General features: G+C 28.3%; 1 protein-coding gene across 2 annotated transcripts in view; it reads right to left on the bottom strand.

Moving 5' to 3' along the window:
- Positions 1 to 3804: 3804 nt before the first annotated feature.
- Positions 3805 to 11441, bottom strand: part of LOC106687169 (ATP-binding cassette sub-family B member 10, mitochondrial) — a 14159-nt gene continuing 6522 nt past the window's right edge. For both annotated transcript variants that reach the window (XM_024360828.2, XM_014430900.3), the window contains 3 exons: positions 11340 to 11374; positions 7760 to 7869; positions 3805 to 5057 (listed from right to left, as the gene is read on the bottom strand). In XM_024360828.2, the coding sequence (XP_024216596.1) occupies positions 4936 to 5057; positions 7760 to 7869; positions 11340 to 11374 (267 nt within the window). In that variant the 3' untranslated portion in view covers positions 3805 to 4935. The remainder of the gene's footprint in view (positions 5058 to 7759; positions 7870 to 11339; positions 11375 to 11441) is intronic.

Here is an 11441-nt window from a genome sequence, read left to right as displayed (position 1 = left end):
GATTATTTTATCCTAAATAATCCTTTAGTTGTATTATATTTCAAGGAAGTTGATTTATACATATACTGTTATATACATATATACTATTTTTGAATATTCTCCTATATAGCTAGGGACAGAAAGCTTTAAATTTTAAATTCATATTACCATGGCCGAATCAATGTCAGTTACTTAGTAGACGACATTATATGAAATTCCGAGTGTTTCAGAAAGGAGACGGACACGACTGATATCTACCTAGATCTTTAATAAAAAGAAGATTGAAATGTTATATTCCAGATTTTATGCCAATAATTAGGAAACGTTTATCATAAAGGGCTTTTTCAGTTTTAAAATATCTTATAAATTCTGGCAATGCCTTTGGACTGACTTAATCATTGAACAAACCTTTATGAGAGTTATATGAAACACTTTAAATTTAAATCACAGAAGGGGAATAATACAGCGCTTTATCTGAATCTGTTGCGACTTTGCCTACAGAGATGGAAATATTGCAGCAGATAGTGTTTCTATGGTGTTTCATTTTGCAATACTGAAAAACATATTGGTGTAGAGTTATCCAGGATAACTAGAGACATAATTGACAGTAAGAAATTCATAGATTGGTTCCTTCATCTAAACCCTTTCCAGTTGGAGAGTGTATAATATCTACCTGAGTCATGGGGGAAGAAAATGTTTATCATCTATCAGACCCAATCAGAAATTTAGGTGTAGTGACGTTAACAAGAATGAAGGGTGATATACCAATTCTTTACAAGCAGTTTGGAGTAGTGTAATAATATACCAATACAAATTTAAGTCATTTTTTTTTACATTTTAATCACATGTTTACATCACAATGTACGGTCTTAATCTATAATTTCAAAACTCTTAATGCAACAAAGTTAGTTATTGGTTCATCACCAGGAATGATAGACGGTGTTTTTAAAACTAGTTGTAGGAGTATGCACATGTAGGTCTGATACAAGATATAAAACTATAGTATATAAAAATAAATTATTTAGTATAATACACTTTTTATAATGGAAATAATATTTAAAAATCCAAAACTCGATTTCTAAAATACACAAATCGTAAAAATGGTCATTCTTTGAATCCGCATATTTTAATCACATCTTTTAAACAACTAGAATAATTTCTAATATGTGGTGCTAATTTATCTGAACTTTATTAAAATTAGGAGCACAATAGTGTTCAAATGTGTTATTTGTTCTATATAATATATTTCATATTGCGAACATAGTGTTAATAAATCCAAAACAAAATTATTTAAAATCTAAATCAGTCGATGCATCTTATGTTTCTTTGGTTACAAATTTTTTCATGGAATTAGCTTACTACAAGCAGTGAAAGGAGGTTTTGATGTCTTTGTGCAAAAAAACTAAATTAAGAAATTTTTTTTCTCTTAGCTAAATGTGTTTAACGGTCTATATCAGTATTTATTTAAGTATAGTCTGATCATAGTCTATATTAGTAGTTATAGTATTAACTTTAATTCAATTTCGGATCCAACATTTTAGAAAGATTAAATTCAATAAAATACTTTAGCCAATACATGATTATTTTTTCATCTTATTAATAATCATTAATCATTCAAATCCTCATAGAATATGTACCTGTTACACGTGTGACTGTGTAATATGTATCTGTTTTATTTATTGGATAGTTTGGATGATTAATGATGAGAATGATTTATAAGTAATAAGTATCTATTAGAAACTTCCATTGCTAATTAGGCTCTCATAGTTATAGTTTTTGTTTATACATGTTCTATTGTAAAACTAAAATGTTTTTGTTATATGAACATAAGTAATTCATAAATTTAAAACATTTTCAAGTTAGGGTTCATTATTTATAGCCTGATTCGCTTTTCAAAGGTAATTTTAAAACGTTTTTATACCCAATATTTTCAACCAAAGTGAAACTTTGTTTACAAAACTCTTTTTATACAAAGGGTTTTGAGTTTAATATAGAAATATAAAACAATGTAATATGTAAATATCGAACATTTGGAAAAATAAGACACTAAAAATTAAATTTCATTCATATTCATTAAATACTGCAGTATCAAGCAGAGGTAAAATGTACCATGAAGAAATGATTTATTAGAAGCATATGAATCTCGTATGCTGCTACTGGTAAAGAATATCTGTATGAATATCCATACTTATCACATATTTGGTATACATAAACAGTAAATTAATTAATTCGAGTTTTATTTCTTACCATAACCCCATCATCAGTGTATTATATATCCATAATTAACAACTTATGCAACTAATTAATCATATTCCAGTTATTTTAATGAGAAAAAGTTGAAGCAGGACTGAGAAATGAGATCAGCAGCAATCTTAGTGCTCAGGAATTATGTACATTACATTACAAAAGTCTTTAAATACTGATCTCAAATTGCAAGTTTTAAGCTAGCTGTATTCATTTTTTCCCCCATAAATGGCAGATTCTTGTATCTAAAATAAATAATAATAGTAAGGAGGTGTTAATAGTTGACCATAGATTGATATGAGGACAATATGGTTGGGAGGAGGGGGATTGCAGTCACCGAAGATAAACACAACTTACTTATTTGTGCCGATATTTCGACCTGAATTTCAGGCCTTCATCAGGATGAATTAGTCTAAAGTCGACTTATAATAATAATAGTAACAACTAAAGCAAAAATTATAAATAATCACTTATAGATGAATTATGAGAAAAAAAAATAGTATTTCATTTTTATTAATACTATCAATTGCAAAAGTTGATCAATTTATTCTCTCAATACATAACAATAAAAGAAGTATAAAAAATCAATATTCATTCATAACAATAACAGATTTCTTAAAACATATATCTATGAACCTGATAGATTAATTAAAATTCATTATTGAAATAAAAATAAAAACACCATATGCTTAAATAATTCTTCTTATAATACTGTATCTAATGATGTATTATAGAACTTTTTTTTAAATATAAAACTATAGAGATGAAACAGTAGTTAGATTAGGTTTTGAAAGATAAGAAATTATTTTATTTACAGAAAAGACAGTGATTGTTGTGGCAAACCAATACCTGAGATGGAATAAACAATAAGCACAAAATTAATTAATCAAAGAGAGCATTAACTCAAGAAAAGAGACAAAAGTATTGATTAGGATAGTATTGGAAGACTAAAACCAATATTATTACAATATTATTATTATTACAATATTACAATAAAGCCTTTAGAATTTTAAATTCTAAAGGCTTCATTGTAATAACTATCAAGGAATCTCAAAAAAGTTACTAGAAAGTTGATACTGAAAGTCAATGATTTAATACTGGTTAGTAAAATATCTGTGTTTAGGTAATGATGATTTATTAACTTAGGTGGTCATGATACTGTAATAAATACTGCTAAATGAAGGCAGAGAAAATATAAAACTAAATACAACTATGATAATAAAAATTAGTAATTTAATAAACATGGTAAATAAATATGGGCAAGATGAAATAGAGTTAGAAGCAAAAACGGCAACAGTTTTCGTGATATAAAGATAGCAGTGAATACGTCTGAAGAGGTAAGGAAATTTAAGACAGACATGTAGACTATTGGTATTAACATTAAACCTATGGCTTCGCTAAACCTTTTATTTATTATTTTTAATAGGCTTTGTTTTGAAATTGTCCAATAACATCCTAATAAAACTTTAGTGGATAATATTTTAACTCATTAAGTTAAGTAGGTAATGCTTTATAATCTTAAACTTATGACTAGATTACAGAACATGTATATTAGAAAAATATTGTTCATAATGCTTAAAAATAATTCATGAAAACTTTTTATTTAGAACTTAAGTATTAAACATAAAGGTTTTATTTGAAATTCATAGATAAAAAATACTATATAATGGGAAATTTGATCTAATATAAATCCAACAGCACAATATCATTCACCTAAATTTGAAACAAGCTAAAAGAGAGACTGAAAAAGTTTTTATCCACATAGTAACATTAAAACTTTTGTTTATTAAAGACAATAAATAAGTGCATTTTTTAATGTAAAAAAAGTTTAAATTAAATTTTTGCTTTATTAGCATGTACTAAAAATGTTTGTTTTGTTTTTCATTTATTTACCTACATTCCAAAACAATAAAACTATATAAAAAGTTACTACTGTAATTCCATGAGACACCAATCTTTTTTTTTTAAAGAAATAACAAAACATAAAACAAGAGATACAATTAAACAAATCAAGCTTTCATTTTTCTTTTCTTTATCTCTCTCTCTCTCTCTCTCTCTCTCTCTCTCTCTCTCTCTCTCTCTCTCTCTCTCTCTCTCTCTCCTCTCTCTCTCTTTCTCTCTCTTTTTTTTCAAAACCATTAATTATTTATCAAGAATTTAATGACAAATTAATGATGATCTCATTTATTTATAAAATCTGGAAACAAGTTTATAACTCATTCAAGAAATAATTTAACAAAAACAATTTTAAATTGTGAACAGTTTTAACAAATCTAATATCTTACCATATCAAACACAAATATACTCAGGACAAAACAAAAAAAAAATATCAATAAGACACCAAGAGAAAGATTTTCAAAAAGACCAGAATCTATGGAATAATCGAAACATTCATCAGACTTCAAAAGTATTCCAAATTTTTTTTTTTTGTTCTGCAACTGATTTTATTACATATTTAGAATTATCTACAACATTTATAATTATAAAAATATATTTCTTTCTTGGCATTGACTATCCACAATGCTATTATAACTTTTTAAACACTAACAAATAATAAAACCAAACAGTAAAACAGTGGTGGACTTTGTAATTTGATCACAATAAAAATTCTAAAAACTTGTTCTGGCAAGTAAGTTATAATGCATGTTTTAAAATAAATATCACTACATATAAAAAGTAATAAAAAAAAAATCCATAAAAGGAACCAGTTTCCTACACCTGCTGAAAGGTTTGATGTTTTACCAATTCTCTAAAAATTCCATTATCAATTGACATCAATTTTTCATAATTTCCAAGTTCAACAATTACTCCTTCATTCAGAACTGCTATTTGATCTGTAAAAAAAAAAGATCAAATAAATATTTATTGAGAGGGTAAAAATAAAATGCAACAATTTTCAATAAATATTAACTAATACATAATAACTAATGAATTGACATTAATAATTTGATAGGAAATGCCACAAATTTGAGGGAAAAAAAACTAAATCTCAATGCCAACAACCTAAAAAACGGCCTTAATGCCAAAATTATAGTTAATATGAATCATTGTCTTCATTCTTTTATGGTGGCAATATCCTACTTTTCAGGTCTAAATTAATTTTTGTTTTAATACAACTAACATTACATCCATTATATCAGTTCTAACCATGAATTTATTGTATTTGTTTTGTTTTTTTTGGCTGGGAATGCAGATATTTGCAATAAAAAGGGACAGTGCCCTTTTTTTTACCTTGTTATTAGATACTATCTGGATCATCCTTAAAAAATTGGGTAATTCACTTAAAAAGGTAAAAATTCTTCGATAAATATTTTTAACAACCCTATTTCAGAACACCATGTAAGATCAGGAACACTCAACTTGAGTAGTATTTTTACTACTCAAGTTGAGAGCGACATCACATTCATCGAGTCAGTGAGTATTGGTAGACATTAGGAAGATATAGGAACATCAACTACTTCAAAATTAAAAGATATTATCTGATTTACCATGGAATCCTTCAAAATGACTGTGTGCCCAAACTGTTAAATTGGTTTATATATTTTTTGTTTTGGAAATTAGGGTAAATTTGGAAATAATATTCTTTAGTGAATTTTTTTTATATAAATCCTTTTTTTCAATTTTTATCCAATCAAAGTATATTATATTAAAAAAAAAACACATGTTTATTACATTACAAAATTAGAATTTCTTTAAATGCTCCTAAAATCATCTTGGGAAAGGTTTAGCACAACAATTTAAACAAAGCCAAGATTGACAGACAAATTTGCAAAAAAAAAAATCCCTGTTTCAGTATGCATTCATTATGTTGGGTATTACAAAAAGGTAAACTAAATCTCATTTTTGAAAAAATTGGTTCGTCTTTGGTGGGCTAACAAAAGAGTTACTTTCAGCAAAATCAGTTCTGTATTTTTTCTAATTAACCTATTGTTCTGAAGGAAAATAGGGACATAATTGTTTGAGAGGATATTTCTCTCTAAATACACAGAGCATACTCCAATTTTTTCTTTATAAATTGGATGACATTTTAAGGTGTGTTATGACCAAACACGCATGAAAATGATAATTAAAGATTTAGTCAGTTACACACAAATAATAATATACTATTATACTTTGAATTGATTTATTTAAAAAATTAATCAATATATATATATATATTGTAACATTCATAAATTATTTAAATTAAATAAAAGGAGAACTGATACTTTTTACTTACTCTCATATCTTAAGTATAGCTTGGGTTCAAATGAAGAGCTTTAATATTAAATAGATAGTTGAATTTTATTTAGATTTTATAACATTTTAGACTCTTAATTTCAGGGAATGTTTTTCTAAGCAATCAGAACACTTATCTTTAATAATACTTTTGCAATTATACATAATTATTTGTTGAATAACACTAACCAACTTTTACTCTTCTTTGATGAATGATTTTTTGACCTTTTCTATTTCAACAAACAAACACTAACTGTAAACAATCTTTCAGCAAACAAACACTAACTGTAAACAATCTTTCAGCAAACAAACACTGATTAAACAAAGCCTTAGTCCTCTAACAGTTTTCAACACACAAAAAACTCTTGGTGATCCAAACAAAGAAGTATCTTATTCTTCTTGGATTTTCCGTTGATTTCTTCTTTTTCAAGATGTCTACCAGTGAGAATAGACAAAGGGATGTTCAGGACCTCCTGCATCTAGGAACTGTCCTCCTTCTCCCGCGTTTAAACATCAAAGTCGAAACCAAACTTCCTGTGCAGATGTTCGTTGTAAACATCAATTGAAGCACAACAGTTTTGAGTTTTTGCATATGATCTTCTTTATGGATATATTTCTTCAATACTTATTCTTGACTTCTATTTCTTCTTAAATTTACTGTAACTATAATGGGAAGATAAATAAAGTTTAAAATATTTGAATCTGCTTAGCATGGCCGCGATTCAACCGACTTTTGGAAAGACATGTGCCGCCATCTTCTTTATTTTGAATAACATATTTTTACTTCATATTTGACTGTTGAAAATTGGTTAGCATGCTTTTTGGTTCAATAACAAAAAATACTGAAACGATATTTAACATTGATACATAAAATAAAAACATACTAAAAATCATTTTTATAGAAAAATAACTATTTACTCAAAAAGAGGATATTATAATACATATATGCTTTTTATTATTAAGAATAAACTTAAATTGTTATGGCCATTACAGGTGTCATATATATTTAAGATATTGATTAGAACCATATACTAAAACAGATTAATGTAGATAAATATGGAGTATTAATTTTTTAGAATTTAATACAAATATAACTATTCAAAAGAAATAATCGAACCTCCCTATTATTTTTTTTTTATAAAAAACAAAACAAATACTTGTACATTAATTTGAAACTAGAATTTGTATAAATGTCGGAAGACCAACAAATTGGAATTAAATAGAATTTACTCCAATGATTTTATGCTATGTTTTATTTGATGAATAAAAACCAATAATAATCACATGAACAATTTAACTATAACACTCTATTAAAAATTACCTGAATTTTTTATAGTAGAAAGTCTATGAGCAATAGTGAGTACAGTTCTTCCTTTTAGAATTCGCTCTAAAGCTTCTTGAACCAAATGCTCACTCTCTGCATCTAAGGCACTAAACAAATCAAAGCAATATTTGTATAATTTAAACAGAATAAAAATAATACTTTTTTATATTAGAAATAATAGGGTGAAGCGGGTTACCAGTTTTATGGATTTTAGGGAGTCCATATAAGTGGGAGCCTAAAGAATTATAAGAAATGAGGTTAAGGTAAGTGGGGCGGTTAGTCGACCACACATGACCCAACTCTCTTACTTAGGCTGCAATTTAACCAACTCCTTAAGAATCTTCTTGAAACCAATCATATTAACTGCCCAACCTACCTTAAATTCATGTCTTATAATTCATTAGCCCCCTGCTTATACGGCCTATAATATTTTTTAAATTTTATTGTGCATATACACTAAAAATAAATAAATATCAATTTTCGATATTGTGATTCATTAACAAAAATAGAGATAGAATAATGAACATTAAGTTTTGCCTTGAGTCATTGAAACCTTCAGTAATGCAATTTTCTCTGAAACTAATAAATCTTTGAATTAGTGTAGGAGTGGATTCCTTAGTAAATTCAAAGCTTCCTTTCCTCAATAGGGTGGGCAATCGAAAATTAAAGCTTGCCATGATATTAAAATAAAATATACTCAAAATGAATTATTTAATCCCTTCCATCAACCTATGTGGAATAATCAGTTATTGTAAAACAACCTCATTCAATGTCTTTTTTTCTTCTCAATGATGAATATTTGGATCTGATATACTAATATTTATGGATAACATATCACTAATATTCATATGACACTGATATTTATATATTAGCTATTGCTAAAACATATATTTGTTTTGAAACATACATTTGTTGTCGTATCTCTGACCATCTTCTCCTCATATCAATCTAAAGTGAACTATACACACCTCATTTCAAAATTTCATATTATTGGCCAATACAACGACAGATTCAGGTAAGTTTTAATCATTAATCAACTTTACCATATCATCATTTACAAATACATCTGAGAAGTACCAACTTAAATACAATGAATCAATCAAAATTCTAAAAAAACTTTACATCAAAACAATAAGACAAGAATTCACTCAGCATAAACTTAAAACTCAACATCAGGAGTCTAGGGAATTGACAGAAAAATACATAGAGATCTAGACACCTAGCGAAAGATTGTGCTTTTAAGGTAGTCACTGCTGAGGTCAACAGGGATGAATGCACCAGAGATGCTTTCATAGGTGGTTTGTTCTCTTCTCAAATTTGTCAAATACTTCTAGAAAACAACACTCTTACTCAGGCTAATCAGCAAGCGAGGTCATTAGAGCTGGCATAGGAACCGTCTTTGATCTATAACCAGCCAAGTTAAACGCAGCTGCCTGTTGATATAACCTGCAGCCAGTTGATGGAGGTAGTTCATCACCTCGAAATTATGAAACTTTAATGAGTGAATCTGAGGCCATAATATCTTCAAAATATTACTTCAATTAATATTAACAAAGCAGAATCAGATTGTCTACCCAGCGAGAGATGCAGAGTGCTGATATTGTGGAAAAATATGACATTTTCAAAATGTTTATAGGCAAAAATACCCTAAAAATAACCCAATTCAACCAAGAAAGTCAAATTAATTGAACTGTGTAGCATCAATGCCCCCTTATCTTTCTAAAGCTGTCGTGCAGGTCAAAGTCAATAACCTCGATGCACAGGCAGCTTATCTTATACTTCGTTTTAAACAAATGTAGGCCTTTGGCAGCTTACCCAAATTCCTTTTGAAGTAATTAATGAGATTGTAGCCTTCCAAAGAGCAATTTCATAACTAGTAAGAAAGCATAATCTAAAAGGAGTCTGTGTTTATTTATACAACATAAGCTAGACCCGAATAAGTGCTCCCTTTCGAAAACAATTATTTGCACATTAAGTTATGTGATTAGTCAAAAATCAATTCAACCACATCCTGACCGCCTTGAACCTTTAAGAATTCCCATACCAGTAAATACTTCTTTGCGCAGAATTCTAAACAGGACTTTTTTTCGCACACTATGGTCACTTTATTCCAAAATTTGCAGGTAAAATCCAGGTTTTTAAGTGAAGGGGATTTCCATTCAATAATGAAGCTGTTTGTGTTTTTGAAGGAACAAAACAGGATATTCAAAATGTAACACTTTCTTCTAATGATCATTCTCATACTTTGCTTTGAGAGCAGTAACAGATGCATCTGATTTTGCTATAGGAGCAGTACTCTCACAAAACGACCAATTATTTTCTTTGTCAAAGTCTCAAAAACAACACTCATCCATAGAAAAAAAAACCCGTATTATAGTTAAAGCTTTAAAGAAGTGGAAGCACTATCTAAACACACAACAATCCACAAGGTAATGGGCAGGTGGAAAGATACATGGGTATCATCTGGAAGACAATCGATTTAGCCCTAAAGAATCTGAGTCTTGATTTAGCAAGAAAGGAAAACATCCTAAATGAAGCTCTACACACTCTCAGATCTCTTTTGTATAATAGGATTAATGTTACTCCACACGAAAAATGCTTCAACTTTCTACAGAAATAATGTTGTTACTTACATGCTCCATGGAGCAACAACACCCTATTATTGAAAGAAACAATGAGACACTCAAAATACGATCCCATTGTTGAAGAAGTGGAACTTGTTGAAGGGGATCCTCAATACTCTTTTATATGGATGCCTGATGGGAGGGAGGTAACAATATCTAATTGACTACTGGTATCTCCAGGCTCAGTCTTGAAAGCAACGAAGGAGGGAGATATTGCAAATATCCCTAAAACACAGTTATTACTAAGCCCTAGTCATGCACTACATACTGCTTCTACAAACAATATCCCACAGGAAGAAAGCCAGATAGAGATTGATGAACCAGAGGGAAATGAATAAAACTTAGAAGGGACATGTCAATGTCTGGAGCCCCTAATAAGGAGCTCAAGAATTTACAAACCTCTTTCATACCTAAAGGACTATTCTACTTAAAGTATATATAAGTATTTTTTAACAGGAAGAGGGAGTAAATGATATACTAATATTTATATATAATTAATATTTACATACCACTAATACTCATATACCACTAATATTTATATATCAGTAGTTGTTAAACCCTGTTTGTTAAAGCTAACATTGTTATCATAGCTATTCATGTCACATAAACCATGTGTTTAATTTAGTTTAATAATGCCTAGTTTGTGGTATTCCTTATTTCATTATATCAGGGTTACAGCTAATATAGATCTCATCATTATAAGAATTGAAAAAGAGATTTTTTTTCATGTTAAATTTAACCTATTATCTTGGGATGAAGGATATTTGGTATGTTCTAAGAGCTCCCATTAAAAAAATAAACAATAAATAAAAATGAATAGTTATTTGATTTCATAGGTTGGGAAAATCCAGTTTTAGTTTATAATTTTGAATTTCCCTATGTATGATATTTCCCCATGTTATGATTTCAATAATTAATAAGTTAAAAAAATAAAATAAAAATAAACACTATACCTTGTTGCTTCATCCAACAGTAAAATCTTTGGGTCCTACAAATAAAAGATTTTTATTAATGTTATGACAGTACAGAATACATTCTGAGAAAATTAAGATAAG

Source organism: Halyomorpha halys, unplaced genomic scaffold, assembly GCF_000696795.3.
Source record: "Halyomorpha halys isolate HHAL.00 unplaced genomic scaffold, Hhal_1.1 Scaffold920.1, whole genome shotgun sequence".
Classification (NCBI taxonomy): domain Eukaryota; kingdom Metazoa; phylum Arthropoda; class Insecta; order Hemiptera; family Pentatomidae; genus Halyomorpha; species Halyomorpha halys.
The sequence above is the reverse complement of the archived record's forward strand: the minus strand, read 5'-3'. Positions and strand labels throughout refer to the sequence as shown.